Raw genomic sequence first — 27,033 nt, 5'->3', positions numbered from 1 at the left:
ACATGATATCCGGGGGAAAAAAAAAAAAAAAAAAAAAAAACACGTCCAAATTTTAACCAGTGCACAAGCAATTTACCTGACTTGTTTCGGGCCAATGGAGAACAGGACGTTAGTTGCACTAGATAGTGCCAAGGTGCATTGGAATGTATATAATGTTTTAAAGGAACAAAAAAGAAAAAAAAAGAAAAATAGAAAATAGATTAAAAGAATAGAAAAATCACATACAGGCAGAGATACAGCATCATGGCATAGAAAACATATATATATTTACAGCTATGAGGCATTTAAGGAATACATGTTTTTTTTTTTTTTTTAAACAATCACCTTCTGCATTTGAAGCACACATGCAAATGTCCCAGACAGGAACTTTGTTATAGGCGACACATTTCTACTCGTGTGGCTTGCTGGGGTAATGCTGCATGCTTCACATGTGGAAGACCAATTCGTTTTTCATCCCTGGAGTATTCCTTTAAACCTCCACTTGCTTCCTGTGCAACCATGACAAGCCACCTCTTTCCAAATGTTGGACATTATTTAGTTTTCGTTTATCTTATTTCTCCCGAGACCTTCCTGTAGAAGAGGAGGTAAGGTGTGGAGGTGGAACAGGTCTCGGGAGAACACGCACGTAGGAATTCTTCTTCCTCAAACAGTCTAACCTCCGAGTCATCAAACAACATCCACTTCCCTTCGTAGTCCAGGAGGTTCTGTAAAGCCATGTCCGAGCTCACCTGGCTCTCTTCTTTCACACCTTCTCCTTCTTCTTCCTTCTCTTTCTTTACCACTCCGTTCTGCACGGAAGAACCGATGTAAGTGGGCACGTTAGCAGGTTTCTCTGAGGCGACCTGTTTGCTGGCGCTGATCTCGTAGTTCGAGATGCTTCTCTGACCTCCCAGTAGACCGACCCCTTCTGTGGACCGCTTTCCTCCGGCTTTGCCAGGCAAACTGGTTCCGTCAGCCATGTTCTTCACTTTAGAGTTTAGGCTGAAGGACACCTCGCCGTCATCGTAGTCTGGTGGCGGAACCTCTTCTGTCTTCAGAGGTTTAGTCTCGTCGTCTTCCTCTTTCTGACTTTCCTCCTGAGACCGGGGATCGAGATGGGTGCGGTGGAGCTCCGTCATGCGGATGTAGGTGGTGTAGTGGCCGCTGCTGATGGTCACGCCGCTGTGCATGACCACAGCGAAGAGTCCGTAGTGGTGCTCCTGGTGCCCACCAGAGGGTCGTGTGGTCCATTCGTCCAAGGAGAGTTTGAGGGGAGTGAGAAGAGGCGTGTTCACCTTTGACAGTCCAGCATACGGGTCCATCCTGTCCAAAAAAACCAAGAAATAAATTAGTTGAATGGAAACACTACTTATTCTTTACAGCAATGTAATGCACTACCGCAACAAACTTAAATCTTTCTGTTACAGCTGTCGCTAATGATAAAGCAGCTGCTATGAAATATTTAATTGATTCCTAACTGAGCAATATGATTTGAGAAATCAAACAGTTAAAGGTAAAATAAAGTAAAAGGATATGAAGCTCATTCAAAGAATATCAGATTATCTATATTTTACAGTGGTCACTTGGAAAAAGTTTATATACAGTATGCGCCAAAAATATCATGACTGCTTCCGTATGAGCGGAAATAACACTTAACTATTAGAAATCCAGACCCGTTTCTAAAAACAAGAGAGAGAAAACTCACTCAGAGCCACTGGCTGCAAAACACTTAAGGTGAATGGTGACAACTTCAGGCGTCTTGTCAAACAGGAGACTTCTCTCCGCCTCAGTGTAGTGGTGACAAGTCTCGCAGAAATATTTATCCTGACCGACGATCCGCTCCACAGAGGCGAACTGAGAGATGGCCCACCTCAGGGTCTTCTGTTCTGGCTTAGGATCTGGAGAAACTGAGAAAAGCAAATAAGACACTGAGCAAAGACTAAATATGAGCTGCAAAAAAATGGATCCAAAATCCTAACGTTCTACTACACGTCATTCTTTATTTTGAATATAAGCACATAAAGATTAAAACAAGCATTCTGTCTGAACGCTCTCTTAAAGCACTCACTCTCTGAACTGGCCTCTGAACAGCTGGTCTCTTCCTCCTGCACTGGTACACTAATGTCCTGGAAGTCCTCTCTCCTCTCGGTGTAGCACTCACACTCTAGGCAGCGCGTCCTCAGCACCAGCTGACCCTGGAACAGCTGCTTCAGCATATCCAAGCCTTGGAGTTCTGCTTGTGAGAAATAGTGTGGTGTAAAACTCTATGCAAGTCTATAAAGCTCTTATTTGTACATAAATAAAACTGTAAAGTTGGTGTGTCTGTACATATATATTTTCCAAAAAATCTTTCGGGAGAACGCAAAATAAATAAGAGAACATGTCAAGATGGTTTTTGGAATTTTTGGTCTGCCTGTGCACGCATTACATAAAAACAAGTGAATTCATTTTAATGGGGTTTTCACAGGTGTATTTGCCCGAGCCTGAGGTATCATATAGGCTTTGTTTCTTTGCAGTCGGTGCATGGGAAAAGAAAGGATATGCTACTTTGAAATTTAAGTGGAAACGCTCATATCATATAAGAAAAAAAAAAAAGACCTTGAAAATAAAAATTCAACAGATGCCGCTGTACATCTGTTAATACGCACTTGAGTTTCCAATTGAAATCTACTTAATAAACGCGATCTCACAACCTCATTCCGCGCACTTCCTGGTAACATGTTAAAATTGAAGTTCTTTCCAAAATGCAACAAATGGCACTATACTTTTTTTTTTTTTTTAAAACACCCTTATGAGTATGCAATTAAATTTCACGTGAACGAAGTCACATGCAAAACAGTACAGCCTTTTTATAGTGTGAAGATACCTTCTCTTCCGGTTCCTGTTTGATTTTGGATGGTCTTCTCACTTTCGGATGTGGCTTTACCCTGAGGGTCACTGTGACTCTTGTCCTGGTCCTTGCTTTCTGCTCGGTCTCCCACGTGAGAACTGATTCGACCCATGCTGCGGAATTTGGAGAAAATACTGGGCTGCTTTCCTGAAGGTTTTAGCCAGTTCAGCTTCACCCTCTTCTTCCTTTTATTCGAATCCTTTGCGGTTCCTTCGGTCTTTTCTTCCTCCGTGTTACTTTCTGTCTCTTTTTCCTTATTGTCCTTCTCTGCCACATCTGGCTGGGCACTGACAGGATTTCCAGCCATATCCCCGGAAGATTTCCTCTTTGAGCGGGTGAAAGGTCTGCATTCTTCTTCGGTTTTTTTGGGTTTGCCCTGAGACTTGGGCTTCTTCTTGGCATTTCCCACTTCTGTGTCACTCTTCCTTTTCCCACTCAGCTGTCCATCAGAGCTTTCCTCTTCCTCTTGGGTAAGTGTTGTTGTGCCTTTAGTGATGTGCTCACACTCCCCTGGTTTTTCAGCTTGGTTGGTTCCAAGATCTTTCTTAATGGTGTCACAAGCCTCCTGGATATAGGCGAGGATGCACTGCAGTACCTCTTGTGCATCATGCTGCAGATAGCCCTCATACATAGGATTCAGTTGTCTGCATGTGTACAAAATGCAACATTAGTGCTGATCAATAACCCATAATCATCTTTAATCTTCAATTGACATGGAAAGTAAGTAAGGAAATTATCATACAGGTCTATTACAAATACATACACACTTTGGCATAATATAAATGGCATACCCAAACAACTATAACCAATATATACTATAACTAACTAATAATAATAATAATAATGCACTTGGTGGAAAATAACTATTTCATAGTCCGCTTTATGCAACAGCAAATACATGACAAAGTACAACACTTCCAATCTGACAATATATACTGTTTTTTAATAATCACAGAAGGATTTGAGAACACTTTTTTTTTTTTTTTTTTTTAGTCCTGTCCAATTCTTTTTTCCCCCCGATTTTCTCCCCAATCTAGTCGTGGCCAATTACTCCCCGTCACTAGGAGGCTCCCACACACATCAAGGCCACTACCACCACTCAGTCGGGAGGACGAAAGCTATCCCGTGTTTCCTCCGAACCACGTGACGCGAGCTGACCGCATCTTTTCAGACGCCCCTGATTGGCTGTAGAGCCGTGACTAATGTGGGAGCACAAGTACCTCTCATCCCTCCCCCCTGAGAGAGCTCGGCAAATCAGCTCTCTCTGTGCCTCCGGCTGTGAGAGGAAAACAGCATCACCCGGGGTACGAACCAGCGATCTCCGGATGATAGGGCGAGCGCTTTACCACTGCGCCACTCGGAGGCGAGAACACTTAAATTGTGTTCAGAACTAAATCACAAAATGTATTTGGTGACTCCATAATATGATCAAAATACAACCTAAACTATACATATGGAAACGTGTCTTAGCGGTTCTAGCACTAAATTGTTACACTTTCAGTATTATTTGTTACACTATGAGAGTATTATTTGTATATTAGATTTAGTCTATTTGAAAATTTTATTTTTTAAACAACATGTCTGTTAAACGTGCAGCAAGAAGCCCAATCTATCAAATAAGCATTGTGCTGTGTTGTGTTTCCCAAACCAATGATCCATTATGGAATGGTTACCGACTCCCATCACCAAGTACCATCAGCTTTTAAAAACATGAAATCATTATGTACTAGGGTGCATATTGCATGGGTTTCTACCAGTACTAGGGTAATAAGATCATAGATCACCCAAGTCTACTATGCAAAAAAAAAAAAAAAAAAAAAAAATCCAGTCTGGAATCTGCAGTGATACCTGAGTGTATTGAGTACCCTGCGTGGGGGTGTGGCCAGCTCTCCTTCGTTATACTTGTCTGGGTTAAACAGAAAAGTGGACTGCAGCTGCTCCACAGAAGATATTAAACTCTGAAGGCTGTGCAGTAACTCCATGTGAACAGGCATCGAGACTTCACTCGCTTCACCCTTCTCAGGACAAAGAAACATATGGCATAAACATATGACCGACCATATATAGTAATAATTAAACCCTGCCTAGCAGTGTTACACAAATTATAAATTCAGCTCTAAAACTAAAACAAATTACAATTATAGTTTTACTGCAGTTGATCATCGACTGTAAAATGAACATGATTTTTCCCTTCATTTTTCTATTTATACTTTTATATTATATTATATATATATATAAATATAATATTTGACACCTGAATTACTGAACTAGCATCCAACCTCAACTACATCAAAGATACTAACACAAACATGCCTGTCAATTGTGTCTAACTAACCTGAACAACCCTTTAATAATGCTCTAACTATTGCTTAATTTTACTATTATGAACAGCAACTTGTAATTACTATCCCAAAATACAAACAAACCTCTGCATTTTTGGTGTCTTCTTCTTTCGGTTTGTCCTTTGACTTGGACAACTGACACAGCGACTTTACAGCGTCTTTAAAACCTGGGCAATAATACAAGACCTGTGAAGAAAAAAAAAAAAAAAGACAATTTAGCAATTATTTGCACAGCAAACATACACACCATAAGTATACTTGGATGTTAAACAAATTCGGAATGCATGGTAAAAAAAACTAAACTGGAACATTGATTCCAATTCCTGGTTACATGTGCTTGATTAGGGTGAGGTCACTGCCTAGGACTGTGTGTACAGCTGATTTCCATAAATGTTATGCTTGCAAATTTCTGAGATAAGGAATTACTTTACATCAAATGACAAGAAGCCTCACTCCAATGTGACTTCATTCTAAGTAGAAGGAATTTTTTTTTTTTGCAATAGCCTGAGTGACAAAGCAGCATTTGAATGGTACACACCTGAAGGATGCTGTTAAGGTAGCAGGTGTTTCCCAAATTGTTAAGGCCAACAAAAGGTACTAGGTTCTCTCTTTTTTCACAGGGAAGGGATGAGGGACAAGGCGCTGGCACAACCTGATCACAGCTACAAGGAGAAATATTGTCACAGGTCTGCAAATTCCATACAAGCACTCTTATGTAAAAGTTTAAAGGGAAAGCTCACCAGAAAAAAAAACTGTTTGCATTTGGGGTGGGGAAATGTAGCTCTATAATTATAAAGGATATCTAAACTATTCACAAATTGGCAGGCAGCACGGCATCCTGTGTGTTCCAAGTAAATTATCTGCTATGTTTGTTTAAAATGGTAATAAAATCTAAACACCAAAAAAAAAATTCCTAAAATCAAAATATTTTAAAAATGTGATATAGAACCGCAATACAAATCGAATCAGCACCTAGGTATCAAATTATATCAGGCAATCCCTGGAGATTTCTAACCTTATATGTGAAAAACAAAGTAATCTAAACTTTGAGTAAAAAAGGAAGAATTTCTCTAAAAAAATAAAAACAATAGATCTTTGATGTACATGTTTGTTATCAGGATTAATCTGAAAGTGGTTCAAGGTGAGCTTTCCCCAATCTTCATAGCAATATTATAAGTTGTCCCACCTTGTGGCCTCTGCTGGTTCTGCAGTGTTTGATTCCTCAGCCTGAGGCTCAGTAAAGTCAAGTGCACGCTTGGTTTCTTTTCTTTGCAAGAACTTTAAAGACAGACGGTTTTTCCTGACCGGACTCCCCACACCGACTGCAGCTCCCTCGCTCTGCACACCTGGCATTTTACAACTGGGACAATCAATCTTTTAACAGAGAGAAAGAGAGACGGTGAGAGAGAGACAGAGAGATCATGCTAGAAAAAGAAATTAATGCTTTAAAATTTTTGACCCTCGAAAACCATTAACATATACTGTACATAAAGTGACACATAATGTGCTTTTTAAACATATAATCATGATGCAGGGATATTTTTGTCTTAATGTGACTGTAATTGCCATAAAACCAGACGTAGTGCTAAAGTTCCTATAAAGAGATGAAGCGAAGGGTGAAGTGCAGAGCTCCTATAAACAGGGTTGCAGGAAACTACAGGCATAAGACGGATCAGAGTGCCAATCCATCACAGGCCACACATACATACTCCATACGCTACAGGCAATTTTGGAAATGCCAGTTAACCCAATCTGCATGTCTGTGGACTGTGGGAGGAAACTGGAGTATATGGAGGAAACCGTGCAAACTCCACACACACAGACCAGAGATGGGAATCAAACTCTCGACCCTGGAGGTGCAAGGCCAGAGTGTAAACTGTTGTCCTGTTTAAACTCTAACTATTAATTAACTATTATCCAAGTATTTGATACCTCAGGACAGCCCTTGTTTTACTGCATGGTGCTTATGTCAAACTCCCACACCCCAACTCTGTATAGTCATGGTCCTGCTTCAGGTATTACAGTATACTGATGCTTAGTCACGTGACTAAGTGCGACTTTCATGGACATGCATAGAAAAGTTTGCATAGTAAAGAAAATATATATTTGAGGGGATTTTTCGTGTTACATGACTCAGAAATTGTTAGAACAAAAAAACATTTTAAGCAGTTTTGGATCATTCAGTTTAACACCACTGTCCAAAATAACACTAATAACAGCTTTATTATTTTTGTTATTAATAATTGCAATAACAACTACTTCTTAATTATACTGCGTGCTATAATGTTAACTCCAAACAATTAGAGAAATGATAAAACTGAAATATTCCCACGATGCATCACAAACTAATGCTCTCGTGCCGAATAACCAATACACAAGAGTGCACGCGCCTCTCCAGAACAGCGCGCGCGGTTTCAACAGCTAGCAGCGCTTAGCATTACCTTCACTCCAGAGCTACCAGAGAAAGAGAGAGAGTTAAACACAAACCTCTTACAGCAGCGCTCGCTAATGACCCTCACACACCACTCAGGTTACATCTTCACCCACAATGTGCACTCTTTCCAAATCTATCTATATCTATTTCACCGAAAACTCAAAACACCACGACAACTTCAACGGCGCGATATCATCTCCAACACTCCTTTTCCGACAGACCACGCCTCCCGCGTTCTGATTGGCTCTCTGTCATCACTCTGATAGGATGGCTACTGGAGCTGTGAATTATTATCCAATCACAGTGCAGGGTGCTATTTTTCCGAATATGGATGGGGAATAAAATACTCGAAGGCTGTAGAACTTCGCGCTTTTTTCCAAGGCAACACACATAAGTGCCTGCAATAAGTAAAGCCTCATTTATCTCTTATTTAGATTTGAAATTAAACAGAATTTTAAGAATAGACATGCATCCTAACTACCTTGTATAACTGATTAACCTAAAACAATTTATGAATCAAAACAAGTGAGCTGTGTGCAATATTGCAAGCGAAATCCGAGACTACCCCTGGGTGTCACGTGATCACAGGGTCCTTTTGCCTCTCACGCCGCCTGGTCCTGCAAGAGTATAAAAAAAAATACCACCAGGATGCACTTCATTAAAGCAATGCAACATAGTGGATTAAAATCTCCCGTACACACCAAAAGGACTTATTATAAAATGTATTCATGAATCAAGACTTGTGGTCTTTTATGGCATAAAAACATTTTATCTACTAAGATTTGTAACAGTCCCTAGTGCCACTGTTTATTAGAACATAAACATGTAGGCATATTATACGTGTAGACATGATTGACTGGAAAAAAAAAGTATTGTCTCTACCTCAAAAGTAATTTATGAGTAATAAGGTAAATATACAAGCATATTCATAGATGCTACCCTATAAAGACATGTATGAAAAGACTCAAGCAGAACATCTACTAGGCAGCATCCCCACTATGGTTTGCCCCATGTTTTCCCCATGGGCAAGTGCATGTCACATGTACAAGAGTTTGTTGATTGCTAAACCCTGTACTAACGATTTTTGTTGTGGAACATAAAGAAACAAAGTCGAGGATACACAATTTAAAAAAAAGGGTCTCGAGTCTTTAAACCTTCTCTGATCACTGTGTATGTCAATGGTTCCCACAAGGGGGAGCCAAAGAGCATAAATAGTGCACGAGCCTTTGTCTGTTTTGATGCTGTGAGGTTGTTGGAATTAGATTAGCAGATGCAAAAAAAGAATAAAATCTAATCATTATCATAATAATAGAAACCTACATAAAAATGTTCTTTTGGTTCCCATTTAGTAGGAGTAAATAGTTTGGCTACTCAGCAGGCCATACCTCTGTGACTACTGAGCCACTGGGACCCGGATACTCAACCAGTTTTGTTAGATTGCTAGTGGACTATTATGCCCTGGCTCATTCTCATTTTTCCTGCAGTAAGAAATAAGTATTTTAAGAATGAACCAGCATGTCCAAGAAATGTAAACATGCTGATGACCTGGTGGTATCAAAAAATAAAGTTAGGCTGTATTTTATTTTGGTATTTTTATATTTTGGTCCGTCCATGTGCCATCTGGCACATCGAGCGACGGACACCCACCCTGGACATACATAAATTGTTTCTGTGGCAGTTACTTAAGGGGTCAGGTTGCCAGCTCGGGCAATTTGAGGAACACCAATTAGCCTAACCTGTATGTCTCCATATGTTTGTTTCATCATCATCATCATCTTCTTCATCTTCTTCATCATCTTCTTCTTCTGCCTGCTCCTGTTAGGGGTTGCCAAAGTGGACTGTTTGTCTCTGTGTACCACTTCTTCCCTTGTCACTTCAGCTTCCTGCATGTCCAATCTCACCACATCCACTAACCCCCTCTTGGGCCTTCCTTTTCTCCTCCTGCATACCTGGCTCCTGTATCTCTAAGATTCTCCACCTGATATACCCCTCATCCCTCCTCTGCACATACCACCTTTTATTTCATAACGTGACGTAACACAAGGCCTAACAGTAGTCAGTGTCATCATCAACTTTTTATGTTATACTGTGTCGGTGTCGGGATCTGCACTTTAATTCATAAAATATGAATTAAATTGAATAAAATAAAGTATTGTACAAAATAAAAAGAAACACAGTAGACCAGAAACCAAATAGTAAATCAAACCTGTCTTTGCAATTGTCTCTTTTGTCAGCAGGGGGCGATAAAAAAACACACGAAGCAATATTAAGGGATTCCTTTTAAACAGCCAGATTTTGGTTCCTGGTGTTTCGCTTTGCTTTCAGCGTGATGTTTTATGGAAAAATCGACTTAATTGGATCGGTAATATGCTGTTGTTGTTTTTTTAAAAAGAGAAATATTAAAATATATTATTTAATACGAGCTAAATAACATTGGGGCGTGGGAGGGAAGAGTTTTGCGCATGCGCGTTACCAGACAATACAGATGTGAGGACGCACATACAGTGCATGTACACTCCCACTAGGCTGCCACTACAACCATAGCAGCATGTGCTTGCTTAAAATGTATTTTAGGATATAAAACAACAATAGAATAACATAAACAGGCTATATGACTGAGTGACATTTATTCATCCCACTACATTCATTAATGAAATATTATTTCATTAATATTTTGGCATTTCATTAATATTTGGGCATTTGTAACAGAAGTGATAATTTCAAGATAATCATTGTGCACGGTCGGCCATTGAATGGCTTCAGCCCTCCTTCAGTATGCTGATTTCACAAGTGCATTAAAAAAAGAGGCTTTGATTTTCATTCTTTGATGTTTTTCTTATCTTTGATCAAGTTGTGCAAGCAGTTGGGGTGGTGGATGGCTAGTGTGTGTGAGTGTGTTCTTGCATGTATACTGTATGTATGTATGTGTAGTAACCTCTCTCGCTGCTATTGGGTGAACACTAGGGGAGGAGGTGTGTTCAGTCCCACAGTATAGACCTTGTGTTATGGAGCTCTCTGCCATCCCCCTTCATAGTCCTCAATAGCGAGTGTGCTGCAGCTCCGGATGCTGTGTGTGTGCGTGTGTGTGTGCATGAGGGGAAGAGAGGAGGGACTGCTTCTCTGAGCCCAGGTTTGCAGGTCTGGTTTGCCTCTGCAGCAGTAGAAAGAGAAGAAAGGTGAGATCAAGCATAGTTTTTCTGTCATCAGATCCATCATTCCACTGCTCCATCTCGAATGCATTTTCATTTCTTCTTTTCTGTCTCATTTATTCCTCTTGTCTTGACTGTCTATAAGGTTAGCGTGTGAGATGAGGCAGGAAGACAGACATCACTAGAGTCTTAGCTTTATCTTATGTTTCATATTCTTTTGCATGTCATTTTATGTACACATCTCATCGTTTTTAGGTTTGTTTTAACATGTTTCAGTCAAGCCCTCCCTCCCACCTCCTCCCTTCTCTCTGCCGGGCTGCAGTAATATCATCCAGCTGGCTGTTCCCGAGCCAAGGGTCACTCGAGCCCAAAGCGGTGCGTTTGATCAGGTTTTTAGTGCAGCACTGCTCTCATTATGCTGGATTGCTTCATCTTGTGATGACACTCTTTACTGCTGCCCGCAAAATGACAGAGAGCTTGTCCTGAGCTTTACAACAGGGAAGCTGAGATTGCTCAAAGAAGCTGAGATTGCACTGCTCTCCTGAGGCAGGGGGAGACAGTAAAGGAGGTCCTGTGGGAGTCTTATAGCTGCTTGATTCATGGCAGCTTATCAGGAGCAAGCATGTTTGCGTTTTCGTTTGGACCTGAGAATTTGCAGAGCTTGTTTTAAATCAATTAATGGAAAGTTTTGCTTAAGTCTAATACATTTATACCACTCAATTTACTGTAAATATACAAAGAAGATCAGCCAATTTGGAAATCTAAAAAGAATACACTAATACATCTAGATGGAATGTATATTGTGTGCTTTCTGAATGCAGTAGTCATGGGTATTTCCATCTACTTAATCGAGATTTTTTCACATGGAAATTGATTTGTTTATCAATGCGCTCTTTCTAATTCATTATCGTTTCCATAGTAACAGCTGAGGTACCTGCATGGCAGACGCTGTAAATAATCAATGGCAGGTGAAAATATGTCTAATCATCTGCATAGCGAGGGTTTCAGGAAGGAGGCATTTGGTAAACATTTGGAAGGAGTCTTCAGTGTCAGTGCTTTACTATTCTAAGTTTTTCAACACAGAAAACCAGGTATATACGATTTTATATATTTTATATATTATATACGATTGTCTGTGTGTCCATAAATACCTACATTTGTGCATTCGACTGAGGTTCTTTTTAGCACAGGATCTTGTGAACAAGTGGTTAAAGGTTTATTAGAAGTTACATGCAATTAAATCATTTTTTGAATTTCCTTTTGGGATTAATAAGGTAATTTATCTACCTCTCTATATGTCTTTTCATCCGTCTGTCTGTCTATTTGTCTGTCTATCTGTCTATCTATCTACCTGTCTGTCTATCTGTCTTTTTACCCGCTTGTCTGTCTGTCTGTCTATCTATCTATCTATCTATCTATCTATCTATCTATCTATCTATCTATCTATCTATCTATCTATCTATCTATCTATCATCAAATAGTCATTATAACCTGCAGATGAATTCATCCAAACAGGGTCAAGGTCAAAGCAAGATCAAATGTCTGAAATAATTTCTGAATAATTTCTTCAATAGCCTTGAGGGGATGTAAGGCATACAAATTAGTAATAAATAATTCTTGGTGATAGAGGTGTTCCTGTTGGTGCTGAGTTCTACTTGTTGTCTTGTTAAGTGAAAAGGGAATCATCATTGTTTAAAGCTGTTATGACAGTATAATAATTTTAAGAATGCGAATTGCTGGGGTAAAAGTTTAAAGATACAACTCAAGACATGCTGTTATGCGAAAATATTTATTGTTTTCATATAGTAGTACGCCAAGTAATGTTTTATCTCTTACATAATGTGGACATGGGCGGCACGGTGGTGTAGTGTTGAGTACAGTGGTCTCGCATCTCCAGGGTCAAGGGTTTGTGGAGTTTGCATGTTCTCTCCGTGCATGGTGGGTTTCCACTGGGTTTTCCGGTTTCCTCCCACAGTCAAAAGACATGCAGAGTAGGCTAATTGGTGTTCCCAAAATCACTCGTAGTGTGTAAATGAGTTTGGTGTGTGTGCATGTGTGCCCTGTGATGGATTGGCTCACCGTCCAGGTCCAGGTGTACCCCGCCTTGTTCCCGTAGTTTCCTGGGATAGGCTCCAGGATTTCTGCGACAGGATAAGAGGTATAAAAGATGAATGAATGAAGAATGATCAGTGTAGAAATGTAAACATGGGAATATATCCATGCATATGCTTGGGAAAACAATATATAGTAAATAAGAAAACAAAAGTATAAATGTAAGTAACAAAAATTAGTTTTTACGGTGTGTTGGAAATGTGTATAAAAGGCATCTGTTTCATGAATTTGACATTCAACGATTGATTATACATGGGTTTTTAAACAGTTAAACCCAATTTCGGTACAGGGAATGCCTTGAAATATTTCTAGTGTAAGACATTACAGTAGGTTGAGCCAGCACTGAAGTGTTTCTTTAAGTTAATTTTAAAAGCCGCTAATTTTTTTATGAAGGCATGTGTTGTATTATTGATTTGTAAGGGTGCCTCATGGCGAGGCATGTGTTCCAAGGGGCCACAAAGAGGTTTCGATGTTTTCCACAGTATGATGACTAACTTCTCTGTGCACTCTAGTGAGAACTTTCTAACATTTTCTTTGCCCTGAACATACCACGGATGTGATCATTGTTCATTTGCTCAGTGTTATTGTGCTCTTGTGCTACTAAACAATAACCTGTAGAAGTAGTGGTAGTACTATAAGTAGTAGTAGGAGGATGATGAGGGGGGGAGGATGAGGAAGGGTAGACCTTCCTTAAGGTATTATGTATTCAATTACCTGTATGACTGAAATCTTCATGTACAGTATATACTACAGTAAGTACTCCTTAAAAAGTAACCAGACTAGAAATTAGAAATTATGTTAAGATGTACAGTAATTCCAATAATGTCCAACTTGATCCTCATTGCTGGTTAAATCACAGGTGGTAATCTGGCAACCTTATGTTTATTTTGCAGGTCCCTTACATTAGATGTCTTTTCTGAGCGATTGGTGTTGCAGCTGCATACCATGTGCTCAATTACTATGTTTCTAGGCAGAATTCTGAGCAGCTCGTATGTTACATAAGCAGAGAGGCTCCACCTTCCTTTACATTCTGTGACAGCAGATGGCACACACTCAAGCCACATCGTAGCCTATAGGCTTCAATGACTGAACGTTTTATCAAAACTATTTTGATGCACATACTGTGTATCTGATCCATACTTGAATCTCTGGGTTAATTGTTTGAGATTAAGTATGTCAGTTATTGCAGAAGGGTATTTTGGTCCACTTGTGAGCAATGACATTTCAGTGGATCATGACATTTGGGATCTGGGTCAGAAATGACCTAAATGCAACCATTGTAACTCCTAATGTTGTGTCAGAAATGGGTCGAATTCTGGGTAAGTTCTGGTCGGTGTCCTTGCTGGGTTACAGTCTGATCATCAAGGATGAGCTATGATTGTTTTCTGACATCTAAATTCAAACAAGTTATTTTAATTTTATTCTACAGTGATATGTGGGTCAAGTAAGGGTTAACATGTTTGGGTTGGTAGAGGGTAAGAGTTTTGGATCTGTTACGGAAATATAATGAACAACAGGGTATGTACAGCATGTATGTATGTGGGTAGCTCATTGGTTAAGACCCTGGACTATGGTTTGAAAAGGCCTAGGTTCAAATCCCATGACACCAGGTTGCCCCTGTTGGGCCCTTGAGCAAGGCCCTTAACCCTCAACTGCTCAGATGTATAATGAGATAAAAATGTAAGTCGGTCTGGATAAGTGCTTCTGCTAAATGTAAATGTAGCCTGGTGCAAAAAAATGGTTACTGTTACCACCCTGGGCTTGATGATTTTCCAATCACATCATGGACTGAAGTGTTTTATTTCTCTAAAACCGAAACGTTTTTTTGACGAATTTATTAACAATTATAAATTTTTATCGATTTATAAATTGAATCGTGTGAAATGTTGATGAAAGTTGGCATAGTGGCTTAGTGTTAAGCACTGTCTCCATGTACCTTCAGGGTACGGGTTCGATTCCTGAGTTTGCAGGTAGTGGGTTTCCTCAGGGTAATCCAGTTTCCTCCCACAGTCCAAAACATGCATATTAGGCTAACTGGCGTTCCCACATTGCCTGTAGTTTGTGAATGAGCATGTGAGTGTGTGTATGTGTGTACCCTGTGATGAATTGGCATCCAGTCCAGGGTGTGCCCGACCTCATGCCATAAGTCTCCTAGGACAGGCTCTAGACCCCCCCTCCCCCACAACCCTGTATACAGGACAAAGCGTTATAAACTATGAGTCAGAGTGAAAGAGAGTGAGAGGAAGGCCCGATGAAGCAAGTGTTATCACTCTGTATCACTCTGTTTAACTGTTATCACTTTGTAACAGTCACAAACAGTTGCTCCTTCACAAGCTTGTCTTTTCCACTCTGTATTGAAGTTGATGAAATGGAAACGTTGGTTTGTCGTGTTACAAAGAATCCGCAAAAACATTAAAATCCCGGAGACATCCTGAATGCATAAATTTACAGCCTTATGTCTGACTGCTGGAAAGACCTGAGACTGGAGACTCCTTCCCAAAATGCTAAATAAATTTTTTTCGAGAGTAAACTTAACCATATCAATAACTGTACATTTAGACCTGAAGTGAATTGGTTTAAGCAATTTTTTTCTTTTATTTGCTATTAATTACAATGTTTTTAATATTTGGAAATCTAAGTTTGTATCACACATCATTATGCTGATACCCTTTGCAGTGTTTTAATTTGAATATTGCAGTGGCGGTAGCACTTTATTTGAAGGGGACCTGTGCTGGGCTTTCATAACACACTCATAAGCACTGAGTCATACTGTATGAGTATTGTAAGCTTATGAGAATTTTGACTGTTGGACACTGTTATATCGGTACTTTTCTATCTTAATCCTGTGAGTGATTCATTTGTCTTGTAATTGATGGCATATTCATGAAGCTCCGAGATAATCTTACCTTTTGGAAGGAATGTGTAGGAGGATATGAAATGTGATACTGTGTGACTTAAGCTGTGGTCTGGTCTAGTTAAATATTATTATGAAACACATTCTAATACAATTTTAGTAATGTACGAGGCATGTTCAAGTCAAACTGAGACTGAGTGTGCAGAATTACAGAACAAAATGGACTGTATTTTTTTTTTATAATGCACTTAACCTAGTGTTTTACTAGTGCTTGGACACCATCAAGGTAGAACGTTTTCTTAGATTGAACTGCCTGCTTCATGTCTGAAACACTGGCCTCCCAGGAACTCCTTAAATGACTCAAACATGTGGAAATGACTTGGAGTGAGGTCAGGACTACTGTATACAGGGATGTGGCAGTAACTGCCAGCCAAGTTACTATAATGTGCTCATGTGTACGTACAGTTCAGAGATGCGTCTCTTCCGCAAGTTGGCAAAAAGTTATACGTCGATTTTTAAGGATCAGGCGTTTTACTTGCTAAATGCTCACAAGAACCACTGCAGTGGGCTTTGAATCACCTCGGCCGCGATTATTACTCATGCATATATAGACTTTTTGCGCCAGTTGATGTATCATGTATTGTGGAGGCAATGTGGTAAAACATGGCAAAAAATATGAATCGGGATTATTTAATGTTTTTGTACCGCTTCTTGATTGCATTAGGAATTCTCATATGTACACAAAGGCAGTGTTCTCTTATAATGGAATTCAAAACGGATTGACCCCTGATCTTCTGCCACTCTGGTGGGCGTAAGGGCACTCAGTCACTGAGGAGACTTTCTGTTGGAGAAGAGAATGTTAAGGCTTTTGAAGGTCACGTGTGATGGTCTGTGGGGGAGATCACTTGTCTCCTGTTTCCTTGCGAAGGACATTTCTCAGGATACAGACACGGGAACAATAGATGACATCACTGGTACACCTCCCGATAGATTTGTTTCTCATATGTGCAGCAAACATTAACATTACAGCTGAGGAAGCACATGGTTTTGCAATGTGGTCCTAAGGTCCTTACCTCCAACTTGTTTAATTAAACAAATTATTTCGGGTTAAGTTGATGCGTAGGATTTGTAGTAAGACTGAAATAGCACTAAAGCATTTCCATGACATTTTGAAATAAACTCAGTAGCCAATAGGGATTGAGATTTAGTTGCATGTACTGTTTTTATGTGTTTTAATCAGAGGTATTCAAACTTCCGGAACGTTCTAGCAGGTTTGCTTGTGTTTTCATTTATACTTCACACCTGTATTTCTTACTCGCTTAATGCCATGATATTTTTTTATGTGCACAGGGCTTGCTGATATATACAGTATGTATACACGTATACCTTCACGCTCACGGTTCGGTATGATTTCGAGTTAAAAATTAAATGAAACTTATTATGAATTTGCTTGGGTACATAAAAACTAGTACAAACTTGTAAACAGTGGCAAGCCACCCATAGTTCCATGTAAAGATAAGGTGTGCACATAAAGGCACATACCTCTTACTTCAAATCAACATGGGTGCATGCAGCATAAGAAAAATAAACCAAGTAAAATTTTTACCTTTAAATAATTTATTTTATATATAAAAGTATAAGATCTAGATTAATCAACATACTGACATATTTTTTTGTTTAATGCAAGACACCAACTGTACTGTTCCCTATTTGAATACGAAAGACCTGTTTCTTGTGTCTGTTTCTTAGATATTTGGATTGAAGGTCCGCCCCCAAAAAACAAACAAGCAAAAAAAAAAACTTCCCAGTAGTGTTTGATTGATGGAACTAAGTTAGCAACCTAGAAACCAGCGTAAGGATCCATCCTACCAATGACGGAAACTTCAAAGCACCTTTGTAAGTCGCTCTGGGATAAAAGCGTCTGCCAAATGCCCAAATGTAAATGTATTTGTGAAAGAAAATACACATCATCATCCCGAGTTAGCTGCCTCACATGTTTCACGAGGTAGTCACCTAAAATGGTTTTCAGTTCACAGGTGTGCCTTGTCAGGAGTTAATGTGTGATAGTTCTTGACTTTTTAATGTGCTCTAGACCATCAGTTGGCTTTAGACCATCAGTTGTGCAGAGGAAGGATGGGTACAGAGTAAACAGCCCTATTAGTGCTACCATGTACAACTGCAGGATGGTACAAATTCATATTATGGCAAAAATACAACAACACTCAGTTAAGCAGAGACAGTAAAGGACAGTACATCATTACTTTAAAAAATGTAGATTAGTCAAATGTAGGTAAGCTCAAAAACTTTGAATGTATCAAAAAGTGCAGTTGCCAAAAGAGCTACCTCTGCTTCAGAGGATAAGTTTATTAAAATGATCAGCCTCAGAAACCGCTGATTTACAGAACCTCAGATTAGAGCCCACATAAATGCTTCTCATAGGCGAAGGGGCAGACATATTTCAATACCCACTGTTCAGAGGAGACCGTGACTGTTCGAGTCAGGCAGAACTGAGGCAAAGAAACCATTACTTTGGAAGAACAACAAGCAGAAGAGCCTTGCTTGGGCCAAAAAAATTCATGGAAAGGGCATTAGAAAACTGTCCTTTGGCCTGATAACACCAAATGTGAGATTTTTGGTTCTAAATGCTATGTGTTTGTTAGATGTAGAAAGGGGTTAACATGTTCCTGATTGTGTGGTTCTCAGTTTAAAGCATGGAGGAGGACGAGTGATGGTGTGTGAGTGCTTTGCTGGTAACACCATGGTGACTTAGTCAAAATTGAAGGCACACTTAAACAGCATGGGTACCAGATTATTTTGCATTTTGATAGCATATCCCATCTGTTTTGTACGTAGTGGGACAATTATTTGTTTTCCAATAAGACAACAAACCCAAGTACACCTCTAGGTTATTTAAGAGCCATTTGTCCAAGGAGAGTGATGGAGTGCTGCATCAGATGACCTGGCCTCAGTCATCCAACCTAAATCCAGTTGAGATGGTTTGGAATGAGTTGGAGTGAAAAGTGAATTAAAAACAGCCAACAAATGCTTAACCTTTTGGGAACTCCTTCAAGATTGAAGCCAGGTGACTACCTCATGAGGCTGACCGAGAGAATGCCAAGAGTGTGCAAAGCTGTCATCAAAGCCAAAGATGGCTACTTTGAATAATGAAAGCAAGGGCATTTTAACACATACAACATAAAGAGAACTCAAGGGCTTGGGACTAAACAGCTGAGTAGCCTTCTCAGTAAGGCAAATTGAAAAAAGGCTTTATTTTGGAGCATAAAGAATGGACTATAAAGGATTAAAAAAGGTCATGTGGCCTGATGAGTCCAGATTCACCCTGTTTCAGAGTGATGGGTTCATCAGGGTAAGAAGAAACCAGATGATGTGATGAACCCATTATGACTTGTGCCTACTGTACAAGCCTGAGGGGACAGTGTTATGATCTGGAGATGCTTTCATTGGTCAGTTCTAAGATCAGCAACGTTACGTACCCAAAAATGAGGTCAACTGATGACCTGAATGTACTGAATGAACAGGTTTTTCCCCCATTAATGGATTTTTTTACTTCCTTGATGCCATGGGCATATTCCAAGATGACGATGCCATGATTCATCCGCTCAAATTATGTAAGAGTGGTTCGGGGAGCATGAGATCATTTTCACACAAGGATTGGCCACCACAGAGTCCAGATTTTGACCCTATTAAAACTCTTTGACATGTGTTAGGCAGCAGATCCTTTGGGTGTTGTGGGTGGAGCACCCCATGAGGGATCAATAGAAATGGGATCAGGGTTGTTTGAAGGATTGTTAACTTAAAATGCAAAGAGAAGGTCTATATTAAACATTATAATCTCACATTAATATAGGAATGAGAACTTGTCTGAATAATGTTAGATAACAATAATGAATATAAAGATGATGCTAGAATAATAAAGAATAATGCGTTATTCAAAAGAATTTCTCTTCACTATAATGATATAAGTTATAATGTATTAAATCATTTCTGCTAGGCTAAGTAAGTAATAGTGCAGCTGTTTCGCCTTATCTTTGTCATGTCCAATTTGCTGTTACATTTTTGATTTGTTAATGGGTTTGGAACTTAGAGCACCTCATACCAAACACTATCTTAAGGCATGCGGTAGTGGAGGAGGTAGGTTTTACAGATATCAGCTTTAGTGTAATCCCTCATTTGTAGAAATGCTGTGAGCTTCATCCGGGTTTTAGTTTGATGACAGATGTGCTGCTCTGGAGGAAAAAACAGAAAATATGTGTCCAGAGAGCTACTTTGTCTTCTCAGTGAACTCTATTCTTCTATACAGTCATTTGTCCCATTTTTAAGGTTCTTTTTGCCATCATCCATTAATCACATTGCTTTAGTCAGATATTACTTTTACTCCATACTAAAAAAAAAACTAACTAAAACTTTACTTCATGAGTTTAAAAAATTTGGACTTCCCATTTGGAATGAACACTAATGGAGAAAGCCAATGGTTTATTTGGAGATGTTTAGCATGATTGTAGCACAGAAATAATACCACAGCTGTTTTAACTGTCATTAAACGTCATTATGGTGTGTCCGCCTCCTAATAAAATGCCAGCGAGATGCATGCCTCTTGGCCTCATTAGTTTTTTTTTTTTACTGCAGCATTATGAACACAGAGAGTCTCCTGTCCGAGAATGCTGTACCTTTGGTATGTGTCATGTCAGAGTTGTAAACCCTGTTCATTTTAAGTGAACATCATGGCAGCCAGTGCTCATGGCTCATGGCTTGTGCTGTCTCTCTGCAGCAGGAGGGTTTAGCACAGACACTGATTAGTAACTAATGCAAAACGATAAGCCTGTGTGATTGCGCTTACGCAGATGGTTGCAACACTTTCAGAGCAGTTTAAATATTTGATACATCTCTTAGAAGCCTTTGTACTATTATGCACAGAGAAAAAAAGATACAAACTAAAAATAGAAGTATTTCTCATACGATATTAAAAGGGATTAAAAGATTGTACATTATTATTCATTTAAATGATTCCCAAAGGAACTGGGAAATTACTGCATAGGCCCAGATTTATTCTTGGAATAGGGCTCTGATTTTAGACCTTTAATATGTTTGGAAGCAAAAATTTACCAAACATTAAAGAATCAATTATTATTAAGAATTACCTAGTATAATAGTATAGTAGAAATAACTATAACTAGAGTGTGTTACATAATAGGAATCTTTTTTCTTTTCATTTATTTGTTTTACCTTTACTCTATTTTCCAAGACACTTTTTTAAGGTGGTGAGATTTTAATTGTTTTGTCGTAAAATGTGAGCCCCCACTTCACCTTTCTGTTCTTTTAGGAGCCCCTTGATAGCTTGAATCTGTCAAAGTATCAACAAAAATTTGTGGCAAAGTGATGCAATGCAAAGCAAGCACATTGTAGCAATAATTAAACAGATATAAAAGAGTCCAATGCCAAAAATGCACTTAAGAGGAAGATGTGATAAGAGTGAGCCAGGAAATATGGGCATACCTCAGACGGAAAAAATAAAATGTTTAAAAATGCAGATCTGGCATTGTCTGATCTGAAAGAAACTTTTCACTTAATCAAACTTGTAGATCTTACTCCTCAGCATGCCAAGTGTGGCATGGCAAAGAACTACAATACACACAATATGCAATGGCATATGTTTTGATCACTTGATTAACTGTTTTCTATTAGCTGTTATACTTCTCGTCAAATTTTCCTAGTTATAGTCTTACTATCTGTATGATTCTTATTTTTACATCTTTTTGTCAATATACATCCAGCCTACCCATACCTGACAACTGGAATGTGGTAAAATTTGTTTTTATATATAAACCCTACCAGTATGAAACCAGAAACTCTGGGGAGAACCAAAAATAGAAATGTCAGCACTGTCAACATGGCCTGTAAGTTGGCTGCAGGGAAAACACAAAAAAATGTGCAAGTTATTCCAGGACAAGGATTAAAAATCACTGGAGCAGACCGCTAGTGCAAGAGCACTTCCCTTGGATCTGGTGGAAGGTAGCACATCTCAAAAACAAGCCAGTGATTCACTTGAATCAAACAACAAGCAGAGACAAGGTGGATTTTAACACCATCTTCTATTACACAGGATCACTACCAGTCATACAGGTGCCAACATCTACAGTGTAGCCGTACCATTTACGATATTTGACCCCTAGCTACAGTGACATGGGAACCACCTGAAAATTACACTTTCCTGCTGTTTGTCTTTTGGAAAGGCCAGTTCACTCAATAGGAAAGGATGTGGCAGATGTGTCTGCTTGTGATAGAGGGTACCTTTCCTTTGTATAAACGTGAAATTTGACCCTTAAATTCAAAAACCTCATGTCATGTCATGTTAGCACTGTCTCCTTGCACCTCCAGGGGCGGGGCTGGATTCCCGCCTCGGTGTCTGTGTGCATGGAGTTTGCATGTTCTCTTCGTGCCTGGTGTGTTTCCTCCGGGCGCTCCAGTTTTCTAACACACTGCGAAGAAAAGCAGATGGATTGGCACCCTGTCCAGAGTGTACCCCGCCTCGAGCCTTACGTCTTCTGTGATAGGCTCCAGGCTCCCTTACGACCCTGTACACAAGATAAAGTGGTTAATCTAAAAAATAAACAAAACGTAAATTATGTAAGTTGTAAAGTTGTATGTGTAAAAAAGTTATGGTAAATATTTGTTTAGGTCAAATACATTAAATAGATTTAAGTACATTGCAAACATACTGTAATTTATTTTAGTAAAATAGACACAATATCAATATGTAAGACCTATATGAGGCCAGAATTAGTTTTTAGTTTTGCTGCAATTAAATATTGGTTTAACAAATACATTATTTCCATTCATGCTGTGAGCATTGAGCCTTCTCCCATGTCTGCCTGCTAGAATTTTCTTGATAGCAATTCTGGCAACTCAGCAATTCAACACAGTGCCTTCGCCTTACTGAAATGTAAACAGTTTAACTTTTTGCATCTGGGAATTAATCCCTTTTTAAAGTTCCTGTTCAGAACATTCACAGATGTATACGTATTCTGTAATTTAAATTCCAGCCAGAGTTGAACAAGTGTTGTATTTTTGTACATCTGCTTTGGGTACGTTTGTTACGCAAAGTCAGGATATTATTTGTCAGTTTTCCTACTTCTACTTTTCTTACTTTCAGCTGACATTTTTGTGCAAATGAAGGACCCTCTATCTTTTTTTATACTACATTACTTAGTCAGATTTTTTAAAAGAAGAAACCGTTTAATTCTTGTTCAGCATAAAGTAGTGTTCCATCAAATAGTTTTATCCCAGAACTGGCAACATTGTCAAGCCCATTGCAAAACCAATGAATAGGTGAATTTTTTTTTTTAGATAGATTAAATGCTATTTTATTGTACATGTATTCCTCTCACTGTAATTACCCACGCTGATATACGAGGGGGTATCAAAAAGTTTACCAGAGATTAGTTTTGTTTACAAGCTCTGTTTTTCGCTGTATGTCCTCCCTCAGACACCTTAAAACCTGGCAGTAGAATTCATTATTGACGGTCTGGCCCTGGGGAGGAATTCTCGATGCACAATGCTGCAAATGTCGAAAAAGATGATGAGTATGCGCTTGGTCAAGCTTTAGACCTGCCTTCCACTGTAAAGACTGTTGCTTCGTGTCAGGGTCATACTCATACACCTACATAAGTTTCATCACTGGTAATGAACCTCGACATGAAGGAACGGTCATCCACGGCACGCTGACGCTGTTCTTGGCAGACTTCGACGTTTGCTCTTGGGTCAGCAGCCGGGAGACAAACTTTGCAGCAATTGTTCCGTATGACACACCGTAATGGCAGCAATGTTATGAATCGTTCTCTAATGATCATCATGTATTAATTTCCAAATGGTTTGGATGGGTTTTTTGGATGAATTCGTTAAAGGTCTTCCTGATCTCTCGTCATCTTCTTCTGAAGTTCTTCCTCTCAAAACAAAACACAGACAAACAACTCATTGCAGCATCGCCGTAAACTTGCCTAATCATGTCAAATGTCTCTGTGGCAGATTTGCCCAGTTTCACTGAGAATTTCTTGTTCACTCTTTGTTTTAACTTGCTGTCCATGATGAAATATCAAACATTGTAACGCTCATTCTCAGAATAGCACTAGCTGAAAAGCTCCACAGGACGATGCCTTTTGGCACACTGACTTATGAATGCCGGCGCTCCCTGTGACTTGCGCTGCCATCTGTTGATGTGTTACAAAACTAGTCTCGAAACTTTTTGATACCCCCTTCAATAATTATTGGAGCATGACCAAAACAAGGCAAGTGTGACTCAAATTTTCTTGTGTGATATATCCACAATGACGAGGAGCAGTTTTGAGTCTTTTGTTCTGTTGTAACTACCTGATAATGCAAGTATTTCATCCCAAAATTTTGAGCAATGTAAATACATACAAAATCCTATGGAACACCATTTAAAAGCAAGGTTAAATATCTAAAAATTATATATTATGCAAGAGGTGTGCGAATATAGCATACATACTGTATAGATGATTAAATCAATATACTGTACAACTCTGGATAGATGTTTCATTGTTATGCACTTTTATGAAACATGGCTTAGAGTAAATAAACATAATTTTTAGCAAGGCTGGTTTTGTACTCCTTTTACAGTGGAAATAGAAAAGAAACTTTGTCTACAACTTTTAAAAGGGACCTTGGTAACTCATTTCACACACCATAGTACATTCTGCACGTCTTTTGTATGACCATTTTGTTTTTTGTTAAGATTCATAATGTACCTAAATTGCACATAAATCACTTATATTAATGCAAGTGATCTCACACTAGTAAAAGGAATTTCTAAACACATATGGCAATACATTTCCAAAATATTTATTGAACATTTAGAATAGTTTACTAGATTTTATAGCATGGTTTTAATTAAATTCCAATTATAAGCTATTCAAAATAGATTGCCATTATGATTGGGTGCTGATGTAGAATCCTACCACTAAATAGGCTGAGTTGCAATGTGTTGTTTTCTTTTACAATGGTGCAGACAGTATCATTCATGACTCATGTGAAGACTTAAGTGAAGGGAATTTTGTGCACACTTTTCCTAGGTGAACAGCACGCCATCTCTGGGAAATTATCCCAAATACTATCTCCCAAAAAATCCTGCACCTCATCAAGTCAGATTCCATAGAAACGTACACATGTCTGATAAAAGCTAGTGACCCAAGTTCAAACTAAAATGGTGCCAGGTGAGGGGAGAAACGCATTAAAGGAACGCAGGGTTTCTGCAGCTGCTACTTCTTAAAGATCGTCCTGTCTGGGAGATCTAAAAGGTGGAGAGATTCACTGTTGGATGCTTTTTTCTGTAGGAAAATTTAGAAAACCATTAAAAAAGAAAAAAAAAGAGGAGAAGGCAGATCAAAGAGGGATATGACTGCAATATTGTTTTTGTGCCAAAGGAATGAAGGAAGGCAGAAGGTAAGAGCTGAAGCCCACAGAGAGCTTTAAAAATACAGTATGTGGGACATTCAATACAACTTTGCATTTAATAAATATGAACTTTTATTGCATAAAATTATATTGAACTTGAAAATTTTACAATGGTTGTGTGTAGTATGAAAGCTATTTTGAAACCAGTAAACAAACTCAATTTTACCCACTGAAGTTACCCTTTGTTGGACTGGTATACTATGTTTTAGCTGTATTGATGCAAGATAGATCAACAGCCAGATAATATAATTTAATATGAGCTTTAAACCAGGTTTTTACCAAAATGTATAACAAAAACTTACAAAAGCCCTGAATCCATCCCCCCAAAAATAATGAACTCAGGCATTCAAAGTGTGAGACATGTTTTTCTAATTTTTCTTTTTTCTAATATTTTGCTTTTGCGTGGGAATCAAGGTCACTGTGGCACACATGCATGACTAATGTACAGCCATAATCCACTCCACAATCTTCCTTTCCTTCTCCCAATGTGCAATATATCTTATAATAGTTCTGCACTTCGTAGACACACTGTCTGCCCTTACACTTTGCTTTTGTCTTATAGAAATTCCTTACATTTAAAAATAATCGGAGGATGAATCACAGATGAGAAATCGAAAAAGTCGACTGTATAAAGATTAAGTCTTAAAACGACTCCAACGTGTTAAAATTAGCAAGATTGTGGCGATTTGTAGGTGCATTAGGTCATTTTTGTGTCTTTCGCATACTCTGTGCATTTTACGATAAGCTATCACATTGATTGGCTCTGTTCAGTAATTGACTTGTATAGCCACCCCCTCTTGAGTGAAAAAGTGATATTTTAGTCCAAAAAAGCGCTACATAAAAAAAAAGCTTGCACATAACTGCTCATAATGTCCCTACTATTCAACATTGTAATTTTATTTATGGCGCATATTTAACTACAGGCAAATACAAGATTTTTTTGATTTGCATGATGCATACATACTGTACATACATACATACAGACAGACAGACATACAGACAGAAAATTTTCTGAGACTGGTCTTGGGTTCTCCAATATACTGTATGAAAAGACATTAATATTATAAACTTTTTTTTACAATAAACATTTGTAATTAATACTTTTTTATAATCCAATTTTGTGTAAAAATAGCCGCCTAAGCAACCATGTTGTTAACTGTCTGCTCCACTGCTCCTTCCCGACTAAAAATATTCAGCTTTATGGAGCCCTGGAGTGTGTGCAATGTAGCAGGACACTTGCTTGTTTTACTAAATTGGGTTCACAGTTTAGTAGAAATGTTCACTTGTGCACATGCTTTAAGTATTTTATTAAACAAATGAGAAAAAACATGTGACCACTCTGGGGCTCCATACAGGTTATATCTGTCAAATAGAATGGTTTAAAATCTTGATAACTTTAACTAAAATGTATGCTGCCTTTCAAGGTTTCTAAAGATTAAAATTTATTGCTTTTAAAGATTAACATTTATTAAATGATTAATGTGTGTGCGTAAAATAGCATGAAAAAAGTTAAGTTTTCATAATTTCATTCAAAAAGTGAAACATATTCCAGATCTATTACAAATAAAGTGAAATATTTCAAGCATTTTTTGTTAAACTGATTATGGCTTACAGCTCATATAAGAAAATATAAGGATATTTATTTTTTTTTGTTTAAGTAAATAAATATTCAAACAGTATAAATACAGTGCATGTCTCGGTCTGGTGAGCTACTGTACCTTGCTGCCCAATGCAAATGGCTGGAAGTAATTATTTAGCAACGGCACGAAATAGCATAAATAGCA

The 27,033-nt window shown here is 38.6% G+C and overlaps 2 protein-coding genes across 4 annotated transcripts in view; one reads left to right on the top strand and one right to left on the bottom strand.

Moving 5' to 3' along the window:
- Nucleotides 1-159: 159 nt before the first annotated feature.
- usp1 (ubiquitin specific peptidase 1) lies at nt 160-7,852 on the bottom strand. Of its 2 annotated transcripts, none has more exons than XM_053497745.1 (9): nt 7,699-7,852; nt 6,398-6,585; nt 5,750-5,873; nt 5,296-5,397; nt 4,718-4,884; nt 2,846-3,513; nt 2,048-2,215; nt 1,685-1,886; nt 160-1,302 (listed from the first exon to the last, which is right to left on the bottom strand). In XM_053497745.1, the coding sequence occupies exons 2-9, from the start codon at nt 6,562-6,564 to the stop codon at nt 546-548; spliced, it is 2,355 nt and encodes a 784-aa protein (XP_053353720.1). In that variant the 5' UTR covers nt 6,565-6,585; nt 7,699-7,852; the 3' UTR covers nt 160-545. The 2 variants fall into 2 exon arrangements, with proteins under 2 accessions (XP_053353720.1, XP_053353721.1); XM_053497746.1 differs by having other exon boundaries at nt 161-1,302; nt 2,048-2,212.
- Nucleotides 7,853-10,692: 2,840 nt separating this feature from the next.
- Nucleotides 10,693-27,033, top strand: part of kank4 (KN motif and ankyrin repeat domains 4) — a 54,706-nt gene continuing 38,365 nt past the window's right edge. The window contains exon 1 of one of the 2 annotated variants that reach the window (XM_053499633.1): nt 10,693-10,821. The gene's annotated coding sequence lies outside the window, so the exon portion shown is untranslated. The remainder of the gene's footprint in view (nt 10,822-27,033) is intronic. The other variant, XM_053499629.1, reaches the window with a different exon arrangement.

This window comes from Clarias gariepinus, chromosome 6, assembly GCF_024256425.1.
Source record: "Clarias gariepinus isolate MV-2021 ecotype Netherlands chromosome 6, CGAR_prim_01v2, whole genome shotgun sequence".
NCBI lineage: Eukaryota > Metazoa > Chordata > Actinopteri > Siluriformes > Clariidae > Clarias > Clarias gariepinus.
The sequence above is the reverse complement of the archived record's forward strand: the minus strand, read 5'-3'. Positions and strand labels throughout refer to the sequence as shown.